The sequence below is a fragment of the Sus scrofa genome, chromosome 2 (genome assembly GCF_054392235.1).
Source record: "Sus scrofa isolate SSC_HxYL_T2T_F1_AM1 chromosome 2, Sscrofa_HxYL_maternal_Yorkshire_Landrace_v2.0, whole genome shotgun sequence".
NCBI classification, from domain to species: Eukaryota; Metazoa; Chordata; class Mammalia; order Artiodactyla; family Suidae; genus Sus; species Sus scrofa.
The window spans coordinates 29,925,011-29,944,813 of NC_139384.1; the positions used below are offsets into that span (position 1 = coordinate 29,925,011).

Below are 19,803 nucleotides of genomic sequence, written 5' to 3' on the forward strand. Positions count from 1 at the left end.
CCTGAGTGAGTCCTACCCTAACCCAGACTGGCCTGCAGGGCTGTGCCCTGGACTTGCCTGGATTGGTGCCCAGTTTCACCCCAACCAGCAGGCCTCTTCCTCTGCCACCTTGGTGCACTGGCTCAGGCATTGGCGCCACGACCGATCTCTGACTGGTGAGAGTCTCCCACACTGTGGGGAGGCTGAGAGGTCAGCTTGGACCCCTCGCACCTCGTCTCCAAGTGAGGGGCAGGTACAGCCAAGCATGGGCTCTCAGGAGGCTCTGGTCTCCAGAAACCTGGGAAGGTCAGAAGGCAGCTCCCTCTAGAGCAGGCTGCTGAAAAGGTGAGCAGGAACTCAGGTCTCCTGTAGTCCAGACACCACCCCTGCCCCAGGGCAAAGCCGGCTGGGCTGGAACTGCCTGGTATCTGTTAACCCTGCCCTGTCTGTCCCACATAAGGCCCGCCCTTGTCCGAATGGGGAGAGGCCACCTGGTGCCCCAGACAGGGAAGCTCTGCCCCAGCCCCCACATCCTGGCCTTGGGGGGCTCTCCAAACCTCTATGACAAGAACCCCCCAAGCCTCTAGTTATGGAGCCCCATGGAATGTTGAGCACCGTGTCACATAACGCCCCTCAATGCAGCACGACAGCCTCTTTCCCATTCTCCAGATGAAGAAGCCCAACCTCAGAGCTTTGAGGTACCTGCCCCAGGCCACCCACTGGTGGGTGGCCAGCACTGGCGCTTGCCCGGCTCTTTCTGACTCTAACACCTCTGCCACCTCTCCCCCGACTTTTGCCCCATTGAGTGAAGGAGGTGCTTTCTTTTCTGCTCATCGTGTAGGTTCTTAGGAAAATCGCTGTGGCCTTTGGGTAGGAAACTGTTTGAAAGAGAGAAATAGCTCAGAGCGCACATCAGCTTAGGGGCTTGGTCCAAGGCCACAAGAGTGGACACTTAGTGAAGGTACCCTGGAGCTCTTAAGATTTAGTCGCTCAGCTGCCCAGGTGAGCTGGGTCTTGGTCGCATGCCAGGAGGGCCCTACATGTCCCTCCCCCAAGCCTTCCCCGCCCACACCCCATACACTCCCCGCCTTACTGAAGTGCCCTCCCTGTGCCCTGGCAGTTGCTGCTGGATGCCGGAGCCCACGTGGAGGGCTCGGCCGTGAACGGCGGTGAGGACAGCTTCGCCGAGACGCCCCTGCAGCTCGCCTCTGCAGCTGGTAGGTGCACTGCCACCCTGCCCAGCCAGGGTCCCCGACTGCTCTCCAGCTCCACCTGTCCCGCCCCTCAGGGTCACCCAGCCTGGCTGATCTGCACACGAAGACCCCTGTGGCAAACCTTGAGACCCCTCCTTCTGGGCCCCGGGGGCTCCCCTCACCTCATTGTCAGCTTCTGCCACACTCAGTACCCTGACAGGCCCAGCAGAAGGGGCAGGGTGACGGCGTGGTGGAAGCATCCTTGGTCTGTCGTGTCTTTCAGGGAACTACGAGCTGGTCAGCTTGCTGCTCAGCCGAGGCGCCGACCCCCTCCTCAGCATGCTCGAGGCCAACGGTATAGCCTCCTCCCTTCACGAGGATATGAACTGCTTCAGCCACTCGGCCGCCCATGGCCACAGGTACCTACCCAGGGATCCTGCCCCATGTGCGCTGGAGCCTCAACTGAGCCCAAGGAGCCTCAATTCCCCAATGGGGAGCAGACGAGCTGGACCTGGAGATCTTCCTGGGGTGGGGGTTGGTGTGGCTGTAGGCAAGCCAACCAGAAAGAAGATACAGCCAACACAGGGACCCAGAGGTTGGAGGCTTGGAGAGGCAGTGCTGGGTTGCTTAGAAGTCCCACAGCCAGTTCCCGGCAGACCCGGCCTGGAGCCTGGAGCTCCTGATGCCCAGAGCAGGTCCTCCTACTTCCCCGAAAGACTCTCCAACCCGCAGCTGCCCAGGGCTGCTTTGGGACCCCATCCCTTCTCAGGCCTGGGTGCTCCTCCAGTGCCCGCAGCCACCTAGAACATGAAGGCCGTCCACACTGCATATGGTTCCTCCATGAAGTCACTCCTGGCGCTGCAGAAAATCCCCTCCTGCTCCAAGAACAGACGGCGGACCTTGCTTTGTGGGGGCTCGGCCTGCCCAGGGCGGGTGGCAGGGCAGGGATGAGACCAGAGCCATGGGGCAGAGGGAAGCAGAGGTCAGTAGAGGCAGGGAAGGCAAGTGAGGTACCTACTTCGCGACCTCAAACCGGGACTGTGCCCTTACCGTGGTGCCCTCCCTGGCGTGCCCCTCCTCCACACCCTCTGCGCCTTGCCCCAACGCTCACACCACCGCCAGCCTTGCCCTCAGGCACCACCTTGCGGGTCACAGCCGCTAGGCCTCACAACCCAACCCAGGGCCCTCTTTCCCCCACTGCGGCCTCTTCACCCCACATGAAGGTTGCCCATCTGCTCATCTGCCTTTTTCTCTCTCTCTCTCTGGAACATGGCTCCTTAGAACGGGCACCGTGGTCACTCATCTTCACAGGCTGGCCCACGCCAGAATAAGTGCTCTAGAACCTGGCTGAGCTCACACAGCTACAGCAGGGTGGCCCAGGTCCCCGGAGGGGGTGCCCGCCTGGCACAGCCTGGCCTACACCAGGGAGCGCGGAGGGGTTGCGGGAATGGGCAGGGCTGCTGGGAGGAGGCTCAGCCCCCAGGTGACCTGAGGTTCCTGCCCCTGCTATAGCCATCCCAGAGTCCCAGGTCACAGGATGGGACAGAACGAGGCTCAGGCTTGGAGTCCTGGGTCTGAGGCTGCATCCTGCTCAGCATGACCTTGAACGAGGTGTAGTCAATGGCGAGGTTTGTGAGGTTAATGCAGCGGTGCACGGGAACCTGCTTCGTGGAGCATCCAGTGTTCTCACGTCCATGCATATGAATGACTGTTGTTCAAGATGCATCTTTACTTCATTCTTATTAGTGAGAGGAAAGGAACGAATGAGTATAAGCACATCCTTGTTTCAGGAACTTTTATTTTGTTGTTTGGGGGTTTTTTGTGGGCCATGCCTCCCCACCCGCTATACACACACACATGTGGAGTTCCGCAGCCAGGAATCAGATCTGAGCCGAAGTTGCAACCTACGTGGTGCCAGATTCTTTAACCCACTGTGCTGGGCTGGGAATCGAACCTGTGTCCTGGTGCTGCAGAGACGCTGCCAATCCTGTTGTGCCACAGCAGGAATTCCCAGACACTTTTATGTGTGTAAAGTCAGCTGCTGTTAGGGGTGCTGCGTATCTGACTCTGCATTTGATGCTTCCCATTAACCAAGAGAGGATGATGCTGACACCTTGTTCTGCAGAGGACAAAGCAGCCAGGGCTGAGAGAGGTGGGACAGCCTGTCTGAGGTCACACGGGATGGCAGAGCCTGCTTAGCCCCAAAGCCCATGACTTCTCAGCAGTCCCTGGATGGCAGAGGGGGGAGGTCCCCCATACCTTCCCCTGCCTTGCTCGAGTGGCGGGGGGTGGGGTCCCTGGGAGCCCTGGCCCCACCTGCCTGGGAGGGGAGGACCGTGAACACTTTGTGCCCACAGATGCCCCAGTAGGCAGCTCGGCAGACCCTGCCCCTGGTGGGGGGCTCGGGCATCACCCTCCTTTGTCCCTTTCCCCGCAGGAACGTCCTGAGGAAGCTCCTGACGCAGCCACAACAGGCCAAGGCGGACGTGCTGTCCCTGGAGGAGATCCTGGCGGAGGGCGTGGAGGAAAGCGATGCGTCGAGCCAGGGCAGCGGCAGCGAGGGGCCCGTGCGGCTGAGCCGGACGCGCACCAAGGCCCTGCAGGAGGCCATGTACTACAGCGCGGAGCATGGCTATGTGGACATCACCATGGAGCTGCGGGCGCTGGGTGAGGCCATGTGGCATGCATGCCCATGCACGCACACATACGTCCTGCTGCTCCCTCCTCAGGCCCAGAGAGCTGGGCAGGCCACGGAGCTACTGAGCATCCTGGGGCTTGGTCCCCCCAGGGCCTGGTGGCTGACGACCAGGACAGGAGGCTCCCTGAGCTTCAGACAGTCCTTAGCAGGGACATGTCTTGAGGTCCTCAATGCCCTGCCCTGGTCACAGCCTGGGACATGGGGCTCTGGGAGTGTCTGTCGCACTAGGGGTCTACATTTCTGGTCAACGAGATGCCCTCCAGTCCCCGGCCAACCCCTTCCCCTCCATGGGTCTGCAAACCTGCAGCCCTCTCCTCTCCTCCCGTGTGGCTGCTCAGACAGGCAGGCCTGGGTGACATCCCAGTTGTGCATGCTCTCCAGTGCCAATGATCCTCCTCTGAGTGTGATGTCCTCACGTGCAGCACAGGGCTGGGTGCCAGCTCCCCAAGAGCACCCAGTGCCTGACGGCGGCATCGCTGCCCTCCTGGGGCCACAGCACCTGAACACCCAGCGCTGGGCAGGGGGAGCGGGAGGCCAACATCCTTCTTCAGCAGCCAGCCTCCGCCTTCTTCTCTGTGAACTCAGTGGGGCTGGGGGGTATGAAGTGATGTCTCCAATTATCAGGTTTTTGTCCTGACCTTTAAGCAGTTTTTTTTTTTTTTTTTTTTTTTTTTTTTTTTTTTTTTTTTTGGTCTTTTTGTCTTTTTAGGGCTGCACCCCAGAGCATATGGAGATTCCCAGGCTAGGGGTTTAATTGGAGCTATTGCTGCTGGCCTACACCACAGCCACAGCAACGCCAGGTCCGAGCTGCGTCTGCGACCTACACCATAGCTCACGGCAACACCAGATCCTTAACCCACTGACTGAGGACAGGGATCGAACCTGCAACCTCATGGTTCCTAGTCGGATTCATTTCCACTGCACCACGACGGGAATTCCCTTTAAGTAGTTTAAATTACTCTGTGGCCCTACTGACACACTCCAGGAAGCTGGTAAATAGTAATTACCCAGCACTGGGTGTTCAGGAACAGACCAGGGAGCCAGGCGCTGGGAAAGGCCCTCTGCACTAGGACAGGTGCATTTCAGGCTTCTCCACAGGGGCCCCCATGTCCTCAAGCGCGCTGTATATTCTTCAGGTATCCTGGGTCACCCCTCATAATTACAATAGGTTCTCCTCGGTAAGTCATTCCAGGGCCAAAAAGCAGTGGGGTCAGTGTGGATGCTGGTGTGTCACTTGAAGCCCCCCAGGCTGAGCGGTGGATTTTGCAGAGTTCAGGTTCCCTGCACTTGGCCAGGAGCCATTCCTCCACCTTCTCCGATGGGAACCTGGAATCCCCTCTCATCAACCAGGGAGGCCTGTTAGGGTGAACAAAAGTGGGTCCCTCAGCATGGGTGGCGGAGGGCAGCGGGGCTGGTGCTCCTTGCTCAGCAGACATTGGGTGCCATCACAAGAGAGCCTTTCAGAATGGGGGTCGCTGTTGAGTTCCTGTCATGGCTCAGCGGGTTACCAACCCAACTAGTATCCATGAGGATGCGGGTTCAATCCCTGGCCACGCTCAGTGGGTTAAGGCTTGGTATGGCCATGAGCTGTGGTGTAGGTCGCAGACATGGCTCAGATCCTGTGTTGCTGTGTCTGTGGTGCAGGCCACATAAATGGTGGTTGCAAATAGGAGCTGTTGCACTGGCAAATGTAAGTTCAAACTGGGAGTTCCCTTCGTGGCTCAGTGCTTAACAAACCCGACTAGGAACCATGAGGATGCAGGTTTGATCCCTGGCCTCGCTCAGTGGGTTAAGGATCCGGCGTTGCCATGAGATGTGGTATAGGTCGCAGACACAGCTTGGATCCCCAGTTGTTGTGGCTGTGGTGTGGGCCGGCAACTGTAGCTCGGATTCAACCCCTAGCCTGGGAACTTCCATGTGCTGTGGGTGTGGCCTTCAAAAGCAAAGAAAAACAGAAATAAAGGGGGGGGGTCGTTGTGGGGTGGGCTCAGGGGATGACTGCCCTCCTCTCCTTCCCCCTGCCCGGGCCCAGGCGTCCCCTGGAAGCTGCACGTCTGGATCGAGTCTCTGAGGACATCCTTCTCCCAGTCCCGGTATTCCGTGGTGCAGAGCCTCCTGCGGGATTTCAGCTCCATCAAGGAGGAGGAATACAATGAGGAGCTGGTGACCGAGGGCTTGCAGCTCATGTTCGACATCCTCAAGACCAGCAAGGTGAGTGAGTGTCGCCAGGCAGGTCCCCGGCCCAAGCTCAGAGAACCCCAGATTCCAGAGCCCACAGCCTAGACGGACCACGGGACAGGCACACGGACGGACACTCAGGCAGACACACAGACACCCCACGCAAACAGAGGGACGCAGGCACGCAGGTGGACGCCCACCCCACACCCAGACTCTCACTGCCTGGCTGCGTGGAGGCCGTGGGTTTGCCCGGGCTGGAGCCTGGCCAAAAAAGCAATGTGGAATCGGTGTCGAAGAAACGGGCATCCCTCACTGAGCCAGATCCAGGAGGAGCAAAAAGCAGAGGCTTCTCTGATCCTGGCCTGGACTTTATTTTTTGTCTTTTTAAGGCTGCACCCGCGGCATATGGAGGTTCCCAGGCTAGGGGTCCAGTCGGTGCTACAGCTGCTGACCTATGTCACAGCCACAGCAATGCAGGATCCGAGCTGTGTCTGAGACCCACACCACAGCTCACGGCAACGCTGGATTCTTAACCCACTGAGCACGGCCAGGAATCGAACCTGCAACCTCCTGGTTCCTAGTTGGACTCGTTAACCACTGAGCCACAATGGGAACTGCCCGACCTGGACTTTTTGAAGTTGCCGCCACCGCATCGGCTGCTGCAAACAGACGGCCACAGGTGCGGATGAGCTCACGGCCCCTCCCTGCCTGTCCCCCCACAGAACGACTCCGTCATCCAGCAGCTGGCCACCATCTTCACGCACTGCTACGGCAGCAGCCCCATCCCCAGCATCCCCGAGCTCCGGAAGACCCTGCCCGCCAGGCTAGGTGAGGCCTGCCTGCCCAGCCGCCCGCCCTGTCCGGACCTCCCTCCCCTCCCCTCTCCTCTCCGTCTCCCTCTCGTCTTTGTCTTCCTTCCTCTTCCAAGCGCCACAGCCTGGCCGTGGTTTCTCTGCCCTTCACCCCCCGCCCCACATCCCCCATCACACCCTGAAGAACTGCCGCCCCCTGCCCCCACCTGCTCCATGCCAGGCGGGCTCCTCCGCCATCCTCTTCTCCTTCCCACCTGGCAGATCCTCACTTTTTGAACAACAAGGAGATGTCGGATGTGACCTTCCTCGTGGAGGGAAAGCTGTTTTATGCACATAAAGTCCTGCTGGTGACGGCGTCTAACAGGTAGGCTGCCCCGCATAAGGACGGTCTCGGCCCCTGGGGGAGGCAGGGCAGCTTCCTTTAGAGACGCGCTGATGGACAGGCTGGACCAGAGAGGGTGGTCACAGAGCAGCCGAGCCCCCACCTGCCACATAATGCGCCCAAGGCCGATTGACAGAGGGAACCATTGACCTGGGTCCCAGGGTTCTCCAGGTGGAGCTCGCAGGCTGTCTTCTTTCTGGTTAGGTTAGTGCTTTTGATTGCTAGAAAACACGAATGTTCTGGCAGGAAGGTCAGTCTGCCTGTATGGTCGGAACAGGGCTCAGCCCAGCCGTCAGCCCAGGACAACGTCAAACATCACCCACCGAGGATTGTGTTGAGAGCACAGCAGTAGTTTCTAAAATGTCCCTGCCTCCCGCTTATTACTTTCAGGGGATGGATGGCGCCATTGCCACGGGTTCAAGACCCACCTTCTCTCATCTCCTTTGCTCCAGGTTCAAGACGCTGATGACCAACAAATCAGAACAAGATGGCGACAGCAGCAAGACCATTGAGATCAGCGACATGAAGTACCACATCTTTCAGGTGTGTGGGCCTTGCTGCTCAAGCTTCTTGAAGGATGCCCCTCCCCCAGGAGCCCCGCCTGGGCTTGTCCATCTGGGTGGTGGTGGCTGTGAGTCCGTCATAATCTCCACTCCATCCCCAAAGCTGTCTGTGTTTTTGCCAGAATCAGTGGTCGCGTTGGGCACCTGAGTTTTTCCCGGGCAAAGGCAGCCACTCTGTTGAGGGTTTGTAGCTTCAGAGCCTTTTCTCATGGGCCCTGAGCCCTCACCACCGGGCGAGGGGTCTGGACAGACTGACGGACGTGCGAGGACAGGCACACACCTCACATGAAGTGTGCGAGCCCTTGCTCAGTGCGAGCTCCCAGAGCACAGACTTGACCTGAGTGCCTGTTGGAAATGCAGAGCATCAGGCCCTGTCCCAGACGCCCCCACATGTTAACACGACCCCCTGGGCGGAGGGAGATGCGCGCACGCACTGGTGCAGGCAGCGTCTCTTCTCCTGCACGTCAGACCCCAACCATCCCTGCCAAGCAGAAAAGGATGAGCCCATCCTGGTTGGAGATCAAGGTCAGGGCTTTCAATGTCTAAGCTGCAGAGAACCTCAGAGGTTGTGTAATGGAAACCCCGCAGGCCGGCCTCCAGGGGTGGTGGGCGAGGTCTTGAGGAGAAGGGCTGGGATCTAAGCTGAGCCCCGCCCTAGAGCTCTTTCTGGAAAATGGTCTCCAGGCTGCAAGGGTGACCCCCTTAGGGGCTGAGACTGAGGCCAAAAGGCAGCTGGTGTGTGGGTCCAGGACCTGGCCTTGCGCCGGACAGACCTGTGACTTTATGGGAGAGAGTCTCACAGACGCACGAGGAGCCACCATCTATTTTTATTATTATTATTTGCTTTTGAGGGCTGCACCCTGGGCACATGGAGGTTCCCAGACTAGGGGTCGAATTGGAGCTACAGCTGCCAGCCTACACACAGCCACAGCCATGTAGGATCCGAGCTGCGTCTGCAACCTACACCACAGCTCACGGCAACGCCGGATCCTTAACCCACCAAGTGAGGCCAGGGATCGAACCCGCAACCTCATGGTTCCTAGTCAGATTTGTTTCCACTGCACCATGACGGGAACTCCAAGAAGCCACCGCCTAGAAGGGTTTAAGTCCCTCCTTCACGTTCTTTCTAGTCTCTCTTGGCATTTAGTCACTTTCGGGTTCTGCGGAGACAGCAGTAAACAGGTCAGGGAGCCTGCGCTCCCGGAGACAGGACTGTGGATGAGTGCGGTCGGTGTGGGCCAAGGCACTGGGAGGGCAGAAGGGGCCTCTGACCCAGGGCTGAGAGGGGGAAGTTGCCCGGAGGACGAGGGAAGCTCCGGGAGGAGGGGGCAGTGCACGCAGGGCCCAGAAGCCAGAGACCGTGCGTGACCTGTTCAGGAAACGCACCCCCTGGTGTGGCAGTGATTTCGAAGGACGTCCAGAAACGAGGCTGAAGCTGTCCTAAGGAGCCATAGTGTGAAGGGCCTGACCTTTAACCCAAGGCAGTTGGAAACTACTAAAAAGTCAGCATCATCACTGACACTTAGCCAGGCTCGGTACTGAGTGCTTTGCTTCTGTTCATCAGTTAAGCTTCACAGCACAGTCCTAGGAGGCGCAGGTGTAGTATTATCCCCTCTTGGTAGATGAGGAGTCACAGGCACAGAGAAGTTCAGTAACTTGTCCAAGGTCACACAGCTGGGAGGTGATAGCGCCAGGATTCACTCTTAGGATGTGTGGAGCGGTCAAGTTTGCATTTACCTAGCTCACTCTGGAGGGTGAGGAAGAGATTGGAGGGGCCAGGACTGCAGCCAGGGGACTATCAGGAGGCTGTTGAGAAATCCAGCTGAGTGATATTGGCAACAAGGTAGTGGCAGCGGGATGGAAGGAGGTGGGTGAGGGGAGAGAAGATGGGACTTGGTGACCGACGAGGGGGTGGGAGCGAAGGCCAGGGTCTGGCGGAGGGTCCCTCCCCTTCCCCTGTTCCCATCCCTTGATCCGAACTCCAAGCTCTAGAAACTCGCTTGGCTGGGAAGCCCGAAGTCCAGGAGAGCTGGAGCATGAGGTGGGGTCACAATCAGACACAAGAGACGGGTCTGAGAAGGGCAGCAGGGGTTGGGCGGGAGTGGGAGGTAAGGGCACATGTGGAACACGGTTGACCACGGCCATGAAGGCGGCATTCACTCAGCAGGGGAGGACAGCCGTGCCAGGTCAGGGTGGCCACCCTTGAGGACTTCTCAGCGTGCTCGAGAAGGTAGACGGGGCCAGCAGGTCTATGGTCAGGGTGCACGTGGGCCTGGGAAGTGTTAGCCACTGGCCTTGCCATGGGTTCTCTGGGGACAGAGCTGTGCCATCACAGGGGGGAGCATGAAGCCATCGGTTCAGCACCAGGGCTCCCTAACAAAACCTGAAAGTCTCAGGGCAGCCCCCGAGCATCTTGTTCAGCCTGCAGAGCAGGGTGGAGGTCATTATTTCTTTTCTACAGCAGAAAAACGGGGCCCCCAGGAGGTCTAAGCAGTGCCGTCCAATAGAAAGATAACGCAGGCCACCCAGGTAATTTAAAATTTCCTAATAGCCACAGGGAGAAGTAAAAAGAAACAGATAAAATTAATTTTAATTTATTTATCCTAATGTAGCCAAAATTATCATTTGACCATGTGGTAGATATAAAAAAAATGAACAAAATGTTTTACATTCTTTTACACGTATTAATTCAGAGCAGCCAAGTTCCAAATGCTCAAAAGCCACATGCGGCCAGTGGCTATTGCATTAGGCGGCACAGGTCGAGGCACCTGCCAGGGTCACTGCTGACTAAACCCAGGCCTTTGGGGGAATTGCCCTGCCATTCTGATGTGCTGCGTGACCCTTGTCCCTGTCCCTGCAATATCAGTGGCCTCCCTGTGGTCACGTTCCTTGTGGTCCACTCTGGGCAGAAGGAAGCCTGGCTGCCCCTGCAGCTGGTCCTCCCTGGGGCCCCTCGGCTGCCTGCTTTGGGAGGCAGGTGACCCACGTCCCACCTGGGGGCTGCCGGCTATGGGAGATGAATCCTCTGTCTGCTGGCAGCCCAGCTCCCTCCGCAAGGCCCCACGGGAGCAATTCTCCCTGATATCTGTGGACTTATATGCATTCAGGTGACCTCAGGGAGATCTCTGTGCCACAGATGGCTGGGCCTGGCTGGAACCAGCTCCCAAAATGCAGCAGGAGGCTACTTTCCAGGCCAGGAAAGGGAGCTGCCAGCTGTCCTGTCTCCCAGCTCACAGCCCTGGGCCCCCTTCTCGCTGCCCTGGGGACCATCCCTTAGCCAAGAACCTGGGAGAGCTGATGCACCCACAAGCCTGGGCCTAGGCCCTGATTGTCCAGGGCTGTCCTGCTGGTGCTGCGCCCAGTGTCAGGGGTGGCGGAGGAAGCAGGCCTGGGCCTGAGGCTCACACCACCTGGGGTGGAAGGACCCATGGACACACATGTGTCACTGTAAGCTGGCCATGCGAGCTCTGGCAGGGGCTGGGTGGGGCCTATGGGAGCCCCCCCCCGGCTCCTCTGGGGGAGGGACCCGTGTCTCCTGGATGAGGCTGGGCAGGGGGGCCTCTCCCTGCAAGGCTGGGCTCCTTCCCCGAGCCGCTCTGGTGCCTCTTCCAGCCCGGGGGCCAGTCCTAACAGCCCAACTGTAGCAGTTGGAACCGTATTTTCTTACACACTTGCCAGCTCCTTGCTAGAGCTGTTTTTTTTCAGCCAACCGGGGAGAATAATCTTTCTTTTTCCAACTGGGAAGAACCCTCCCCGTCTCCAGCGTGATGGTAGAGCTCGTAAAACTTAGACCTCAGAGGAACTAAAGGCAGCCCCCAACTCCCACCTCTGTAGTGTCCCCGGGCCCTCTGCCCCCAAGAACCCAGAGGGGTCTGGGCTGGTCTGCTGGTCAGCGAGGTGACCCCTGGGCCAGATCCCTGTCCCTGCTCTGCACTTTCTTTCCAAGGGAGCAAATCCAGGAGGAAGCAGGGATCCGGCTCCACGCGGAGGCCTGGCCAGATGGGGATTTAAGAGTCAGGCCGCTGAGGGTAAACAGTTAGACATTTAGAACTGTCATCAAGGGAGAACTGCGTCGTGTGGCACCTGCTCTGGGGAGGGGTCCTGCCTCCCTGCCTGGCCTCAGCTTCCCCAGCTCTGAATACCAGCTCCCCTCCAGGGCGCCAGGTCGGTGAGGATCGAAGCGAACCCACTCTGTGGAAGGACGCCTGCCACACGCCTTCCAGGGCAAACACAGAAACGGATGAGAGTTGGGGGATCCGGGCACACAGGGGCCAGAGGGCGGGGAGAGGCTGGGAGCCGATGGCGCCGAGCGCACTGCAGCCTGGGGGGTGGCCAAGGCCAGGTGCACAAGTGCATCAGGTCTTCTCACGGGCCTCTTCTCCCTGCAGATGATGATGCGGTATCTGTACTACGGGGGCACGGAATCCATGGACATCCCCACCGGTGACATCCTGGAGGTGAGGGCCTGGCCGGTCCCCTGGGCCCCCCGGGGGGGTGGGGGGAGGAGCAGAGAGCCTGGGAGCCTAGTTCCCCTTCTCTCCAGGCCTGTCTCCAGCCTGAGACATCTGCCAGGTCTCAACTCCACTCCCAGGAAGGCAGCATTGGGAGAGATAAAGAGAGAAGGAACGTGGCCTTAGCAAGGACCTCCTGGTTCCTGCTGGTCCTTCCCCTTCGTGGGATGGGAAGGGCCATTCTGAGATGGGGAGAAATTGTGCACCCACCAAGCCCAGCCTCCTGGGCCACCCCTCGGGCTTAGAGGAAGGCCCAGGAGGCTCAGAAGGCAGCGGGGCCTTGCCCTCATCACGTCACTGCTTAGAAAAAGGACCCAGAGCTGGTCGGGTCACGTAGGTTATGTCGTATGTCGCGTAGAGTTGAAGGTCTCCTGCTGTCAGACATCCCAACCAGCACCCGTCACCCAGTCACTCATCTGGTACCTCCTGTGGCATCGCAGCAAATACCTAGACATCCTAGAACAGAAATAAGTCAAGGCCACTGGACTTGCCGGGAGCGGGCGGGGCCCTGGAGGTTGGGAGGAAGCAGGGCGCACAGCCCGAAGCAGCTCTCTGTCCCCTGCTGCCTGGGCCGAGGGCCTGGCCGTGCCTGCCCACAGCCTCTTTTGCCTCCGCCAGCTGCTGTCAGCTGCCAGCTTGTTCCAGCTGGATGCCCTGCAGCGGCACTGCGAGATCCTGTGCTCCCAGACCCTGAGCGTGGAGAGCGCCGTTAGCACCTACAAGTATGCCAAGGTGAGGACCCTGATGCCCGCCGCCACCTCCTGCCATGTGCTCTGCTTGTGAACTTGGCTCCACTGTGGCCTGGCTAGAAAATGCAGTTGGCCGGGCAGCCGTGAAGGGCAGTGTAAAGAGCCGAGGGAGGGTTCGGAGCTCCGTCAGCAACCTGGGGTCACTGCCGCCCAGCAGGCAGCAGAGCAGCTTAGGAGCCGCACTTTGAGCCAAGTGGATCCCTGGCTGTGAGGCCTGGGGCGAGGCGCTGTGCCTCTCTGATCAAATCAGTTCCCCAGGCAGGGCTTGGTTTTTCTCTGAGCCTGGCCCTCCTTAGGCCTCCTCATCTCACTGCGTGCCACCATCCTCTCCCACACCTAGAAACACCCCCGGAATGCATCAGCAGTCCCTCCCCTTCCCTCTGTCCCTGCTGTCCCCTCTCGGACGGTTGCATCGGCTGGCCACCCTGCTGCTTGACTTGCGCCCTGCGATCCTCAAGGCTCTTTGAAAACTGTAAAGACCACATCACTCCCCTGCTTAAACCCTCCAGGTTTTCCCCTGCTTGCAAACTAGATAAAACGTAGCCCCTTATCTGTCACCCCTTACAAGGCTCTCAGGACCCTGCCCTCATTTCCCTTCCGATGCCTCCCTCTCCCTTCCCCCAGTCACTCAGCCCTCATCCCTCTCTCCTCATCCGTATGCCAGGACACTGGTGCCCAGCATCCCCTCCTCCATAAAGTTCCTCCGAGCCCCCTGACCTCCCTGCTTCGGCTCCCGCTCTTACTCCCTCACAGCACTGACCACCATCCAGGGCCGCCTGGCCTTGCCGTCCCTAGGCTTCTCTGTCTTTCTGAACTAGAACATCAGCTCTGAGACAGCTCTGCGACCTTGGCCTCGGGACTGCACCCAGCGCTTGGCCCAGAGCAGGCCCGCGATGGTTGTTGAACTCAAATCGTTAGGAGCCTCTTGCCCCTGACCCCTCACGTGCTGGGCCTTGTGCTGGATGCTGGACACCCGAGCAGACAGTCTCCGTCCTTAGTAAGGGGGCTTCCAGTCCAGTGGGGACGACTGCCACGGAACAACCCATCACCAGCGGGACGTGGGCCAAAAATAAGATCCAGGGATGTTCCTGGAGGCACAGTTGGGATTTGAACCCAGATCAGTCTAACCCCGAGGAGACGCTTATGAAAGGATTTCATAGAAGGGGGAGGCTGAGGCTTGAAGCTGGGCCTTAGCCCACGGCTGCTCTGTGGGAGGGAGGGCCAGGGGGTAGTTTCGCTCGGGGTTGTGCTGAAGCTGTGGGTCTCACTCACCGTGTCTCCTGCTCCCACAGATCCACAACGCCCCCGAACTGGCCCTGTTCTGTGAAGGCTTCTTCCTCAAGCACATGAAAGCCCTGCTGGAGCAGGACTCCTTCCGGCAGCTCATCTACGGCCGCAGCAGCAAGGTGCAGGGCCTGGACCCCCTGCAGGACCTGCAGAGCACCCTGGCCGAGCGCGTGCACTCTCTCTATGTCACCTCCCGGGTGTGAGGAGCGGGCGGCTGCTGGGTGGGCCCAGCCTGCTCTGGGCCCGGCTCTGTCGCTCAGCCTCCAGCAGGTGGGAAAGGTTAGGCACAGGTGCTTCCCAGGGTGTCTGGGCCAGCACATAACTGGAGCCTTGCTGGGTGGAGGCTGGTCACAGGCCCTCTTAGAGCCAAATTCAGGGGTTGGCAGATGTGCCCTGAGCCCACCTGTCATGGGGCAGCCCCAGAGCTAACCATCTGCTTAACCAGGCATGGGCCAAAGGCAGGTGCCTTCCCCAACCCCTGACCCCTCAGCTGTTGCTTCCACCTTGAGGCTGCCAGGCACTCAGCCTTGTGTGCCCCTTTGCCCCTTCTCAAGGTCAGCACTAATCCTGACTCAGTGCTGCTCTATGTGGCTTCTGTAGGCTCTGCTACCCCATCCCAGGGCTCAGGGAGCTCAGACTGTCCTCATGGGGGCTCTTGGGGCTGTGGGCACCCTTTGGAAGGTTATAGAATGTATGCTCTGTTTGGGCCCCAGGTCCCTTCCGTCAAACGCTGATACTTTTCCTCCACGTCATGTCAGAAAGCCTGCCCCAACTCAGCCTCTTTGAGGCCAGGCCTTTCAAAGACTTGATGTGGGCCTCCAGGCGCCTGGGCCTCCCTTTACTTGGTGTCTGGATCTACAGAGGCCCCCTTCGGGTGGCGCGGCGGGAGGAGGCAGCTCGGCCTGCACATCTTTCCGTCTGAGCCAAGGAGGTACGATGGAGGAGCCTGGGGGCCTGAGCTTTTGTTGCTGCTGCTGTTTTCAGGGGTTAAGGTAAAGGGGTCCATTCTGAAATTCCACGCCTAGATGTCGGCTGCCTCTGCGGGCTCGGGAAGCAGAGCGCCCTAACCCTCCCTCGGGTCTAGTCTCTCCAGTGGAAGTCCTTTAATTTGGATCGGAGAGCAGGGCCCCACCCACACTGTGCCCTGGGAGCTTCAGGTCTTGGGGTGTAAAGGGCAGGGCAGGAGGGGAAGGACTGAGCAAGGAGGCCCCTCTCCTCCCCTACACCTCCCCCGGCTCCAGCCTCTCCTGGGGTGAGACGCAACACGGGGCTGGGACACTCGTATTTATGGACCGGAGGCTGGGGGTGACTTCCCCACAGCTTGTGCCCGACGGAGCCCTCAGCTATCTGGCCGTACCTTAGAAATTATTTATTCAACAGAAGCCCCGGGCACTTGAGGAGGTGTGGCCTCGGTCACCTTGAAAAGCCCCCAGGGGCTCGCAGCCCTGGAAAATATTTTCGACTAGCTGCTTCAGCTGGATGTACAAAGGAATAGGCGTTATTTTATTGCTGTAATATTGTATGATACTGTCACTGTACATTCCACGTTGTCACTTATTGTAAAGGTACTACGGTTTCATTAACAATAAACACTCGTTAACAATGACCTTGGCCTCGTCATGGCAGCTGGTAGAGGGTTACTCAAAGGTCAGACCTGGGGAGCCGCCCATTTAGGACCAGGAAGGGAACCCAGAGCCGATGCCCTAGTTACGTAGGACAGCCGCGTCTCAGAGGGAAAGAACTTCCTACCCAAAATGGCTGTGGTCACCCACCAGCCCCCTGCCCTGCCTCACGCAGGACCTGCATCCAGATAGGACTTTTGCTGGGCCTCAGGTTTCCTTTTCTGTCAAATGGGGGAGCTGGGAGTTCCTGTTGTGACTCAGCAGAAACGAATCTGATTAGCATCCATGAGGACGCAGGTTCAATCCCTGGCCTTGTTCAGTGGGTTAAGGATCCAGTGTTGCCATGAGCTGTGGTATAGGCTGCTATCATGGCTTGGAACTGCCATGGCTGTGGCTGTGGTATAGGCCGGCAGCTGCAGCTCCAATTTGACCCCTAGCCTGGGAACTTCCCTATGCCATGAGTGTGGCTCTAAAAAGACACCCCCACCCCCCACCAGAAAAATGGGGTAGCTGATGTGAAGTAGTTCCCTTTGTTAATAAGCACTCAAGGGCCACTAAGCTGGGCTGGAAGGACAGGAGCCCAGTGACAGGAATAAGGCAGCTGGCAGGGGCTGTCCTGATCTGCCTCTGTCTTTGGGGTTGTTTGAATAGTTGTTTGCAAACCTCTCATAGTCCAAACCTGTGTGGCCCAGTGAGGGGAGGGTCTGATGAGTGGACCCTTGACCTTTCCTTCCGTGGCTGCTGCCTCCAGGACCTGCGGAGCTCGAGCTGGCTGTGCCACCTGCTAAGGAGGGAGGACCGGGAGCCAGTAACTCAGGCCCAAGGGTTTTCTGGGGTCAGTTGTAGTTTGTCTTAGGAGTAAAGTCCAGGCAGAAATAAAGGGTTTTTTAAATGTTTCCTGCCTTGTGGTCACTGGGAACACTGCCCTGAGAGGCCGTGGTTCAGTGACCAATAAGCCGGGACTCAGGAGGTGGGAGACGCACACGGAGGAGACCTCAAGGGGTCAGTCCTGGGAAAGGCTGGTTGCCGGCTTTGCAGGGTGGGGCCCAGGCCCGGCTGCCTGAGGCCCAGCCTGGGGCTCTGGCCTCTGTAGGGAGAGGGCCTGGCACGAACCTACAGCGCCCTCTGGGGGCCGCAAGGAGGACTGGGGGAGGGTAAAGGAACGGTGACAAGGGAAGGATGGGACTCCTTTGAGCCCGCGTGTAGCAGGAACACACTCTCGAGCGACACTTAAATCTAATTAGAAAAAAAAAAAAAAAAGGTTCTCCCCAGGGGCTGCGAGGACGAGGAAAAGGCATGTTGGGTCCCTTACCTTGCCCCGGCGACTGGGCCACCTCCTCCGGCCAGGGCTCCAGCGTGTGGGGCCGTTTCTCCTCTGCTGCCTGCTCCAAGCTGTGAGCGGCCAGCAGCAGGCTGCGGGGAACGAACGTCTCCTTAGCAGGAGTCCCTGGAAACGGGCGGGATTTCCTTCTGCTCCAGCTGGGCCGCAGGCAGCCCTAAGCCAGGCTGACCGGGCTGGGGGTCTAAAGGAAACCCACCCAGACGGGAGGGAGCCCAAGTCCGGCTTGGGCTGGCCACCAAGGCTGCCACTGAGTCTGCCGTCCTGCGGTGCCTACCCCTGCACCCCCCCCCACATTCCTCCTCTGTTACTCCCCGCCCTTCCTGCTCCCGCCAGTCCAGTCGCCAGCCAGATGCTGGGATTAGCACAGCAGAAGCGGTGCAGGCCACACAAGAAAAGCCTCAGCATCTCCCTTTCCTGCCGCCCCCAGCCCTCTGCAGAGACCACACCACCTTTCAACTTCCACCAGTTGTTTATAGCAGGGAGGGCAGCCCTGCTCCCAGGTCTGGAGCCTGAAGCGCCTACTCGGCCCCCCCAAACCTGCCCCGGGCGGGGGGGGGGGGGGTGCCAGCTCCGCCCCCTTCAGGCCCGAGGAGCCGCTGGTGCAATGGCCTCAGATAATGAGGCTACATTTTCCCAAGGTGACGGTTACTCATTTCCTCCCCTCCCCCAGCCTCAACAGCTCCCTTTGTGTGGTCTCCTGGTCACTCCGTCGTCCTCCGGGACCATGGGGGACAGATGAGCAGTGGAAGCGCTGAAGCAGGCCAGCCCTGGCCCCCTCCTGGCTTGGGGGGGTGGTGGGATGGAGACCATTTAGGAATCTTCTTTGTTCAGGCTTCTTCAGCACCTTCCCAGCCCGGCGACAGCATTCAGAGCCGGCCTATCTGAATTCATTTTGCAAGTGAGATTTCCTGAGACAGCGAGCTTTACAGATGTCGCTCTGTCTGGGGGCCAGATGGTGAGGTCTAGGGGAGGCGCTGCCTTTTTGGGTTTGGAGGAGAACCCAAGATCACAACCACGAAGTGCAGACACCTGTTTAGGAACACACGCTTTGCAAATAAAAAGCCAGGACTGTATCCAGTAGGTGAAATGCTCACTTCCTTCTAGTGCGCAGAGGGGAAGGCCCAAGGCCCCGTCAGGGGAGACGCTTGTCCGTGGACACAGAGCTGGACAGGTCTGACCGACACGCTCCTTGGTAGGACTCCGTGAGCGCAGGCTGTGGTTTTAGAACAAAGCCAGTCACTCGGTACAACTTAGTGCTGACATGAGCCACGGAACCCAGAGCGGCCTGGAGAGCGCCTGCTGCACGTCGGGCACCGCTCTCAGCTCCTGACAGTGGCCTGCCAGGGAGGTGCTGTCCTTGCCACCTACAGTTCTTAGACAAGGTGTGGACCTGGTGGCAGGGAGGAGGAAGGGGTGTGTCCCAGGTCACAGCAAGGGCCAGGCAGAGCCAGTGTCAAGCAGGAAGTCTGGCTTCAGAGCCCCTCCCCTGCTCCACGCACAGAGCAAAGGACATCAGGCTAGAAATACCCAGCGAGGGCTCCACCAACCTGGAAGCTGCACCTGTGGGATGACACGGCAGGAGAGGTTAAGATGCCATCCGGCTCTGACCATTCGGAACTGTGCATTTGCTTTTTAGCCACTCCTGAAGGAAATCCTCTTCGAAAGTCAGGCTCAGGCACTTAGCCGAGAAAAAAATGGTGAAAAACATTTTCCATCTCATTAAATTCTCCTGCAGGGGGTCTTCCCTTTGACAGGAAAGTCGCAAGAAGCCAAAGATGCAGCAGGCAGGAGGCCCCGAGGAAAAGTGCAGTGGTTAGAATCCGATCTTCTCCCCGTGGGCCTCTGTCCTGGGAGTTGCACGTTTAATCCTCTGTGGTCCAGAAGCTCCCCTTCTTTCCTCATCCACGCGCTTGACTTCTAGGAACCAGATGACCCCTCAGGGCTGAGGAAAGATCTATCTGGACTCACAGAAGAGCAGTCCTTTCCAAGTCTATGAAGAACAAAGATCAGTAACCAAGGCCACCACATGAACATTTTAACTAAAAATAAGGAGACACACACAAGCTAAAGTCTGACACGGGCAGGGAGCTGCGATGAGATCGGCATCAACTCACAGGCAGAGGCAGGGAGCGAGGCGGTCAGAATGCGAGGACCACGGAGCCCACTTCCACGCTGAGCTCTGCCAGCACTCGGTGACGTGGGCGAGCAACAGTCCTACAGAACCAGCAGAGGGCCTGCGGGGCCAAGGCTTCAAGAACCTGCTATCGGATTTGGGACCGCAAAGTAGATACCATCAGACATTCCAAAAGGCACATGAACCACCACGTGATTTCTGTTCATAGGAGGTGAAGGGGACCACACGGCCTGACAGGAGCCGGGGAGGAAGAGGCACAGCTGGCTGGCCCCCAGGTGCCACACCAAGGCCCTTGCCAGCACTGGTCAGCATGGCCACTTCTCCCAGGCTCCTGGGTGGGTAAGAAGCCCTGG

The 19,803-nt window shown here is 58.8% G+C and overlaps 1 protein-coding gene across 3 annotated transcripts in view; it reads left to right on the top strand.

Moving 5' to 3' along the window:
• ABTB2 (ankyrin repeat and BTB domain containing 2) overlaps positions 1-15,958 on the top strand; it is a 202,564-nt gene extending 186,606 nt beyond the window's left edge. For 2 of the 3 annotated variants that reach the window (XM_003122881.6, XM_085011495.1), the window contains exons 8-17: positions 1,100-1,196; positions 1,456-1,591; positions 3,610-3,839; positions 5,903-6,081; positions 6,771-6,876; positions 7,122-7,224; positions 7,695-7,785; positions 12,194-12,262; positions 12,935-13,048; positions 14,358-15,958. In XM_003122881.6, coding sequence (XP_003122929.2) covers positions 1,100-1,196; positions 1,456-1,591; positions 3,610-3,839; positions 5,903-6,081; positions 6,771-6,876; positions 7,122-7,224; positions 7,695-7,785; positions 12,194-12,262; positions 12,935-13,048; positions 14,358-14,555 — 1,323 coding nt within the window. In that variant the 3' untranslated portion in view covers positions 14,556-15,958. Of the gene's footprint in view, positions 1-1,099; positions 1,197-1,455; positions 1,592-3,609; positions 3,840-5,902; positions 6,082-6,770; positions 6,877-7,121; positions 7,225-7,694; positions 7,786-8,848; positions 12,263-12,934; positions 13,049-14,357 lie in introns of all 3 variants that reach the window. The other variant, XR_014837087.1, reaches the window with a different exon arrangement.
• The last annotated feature ends 3,845 nt before the right edge of the window (positions 15,959-19,803 follow it).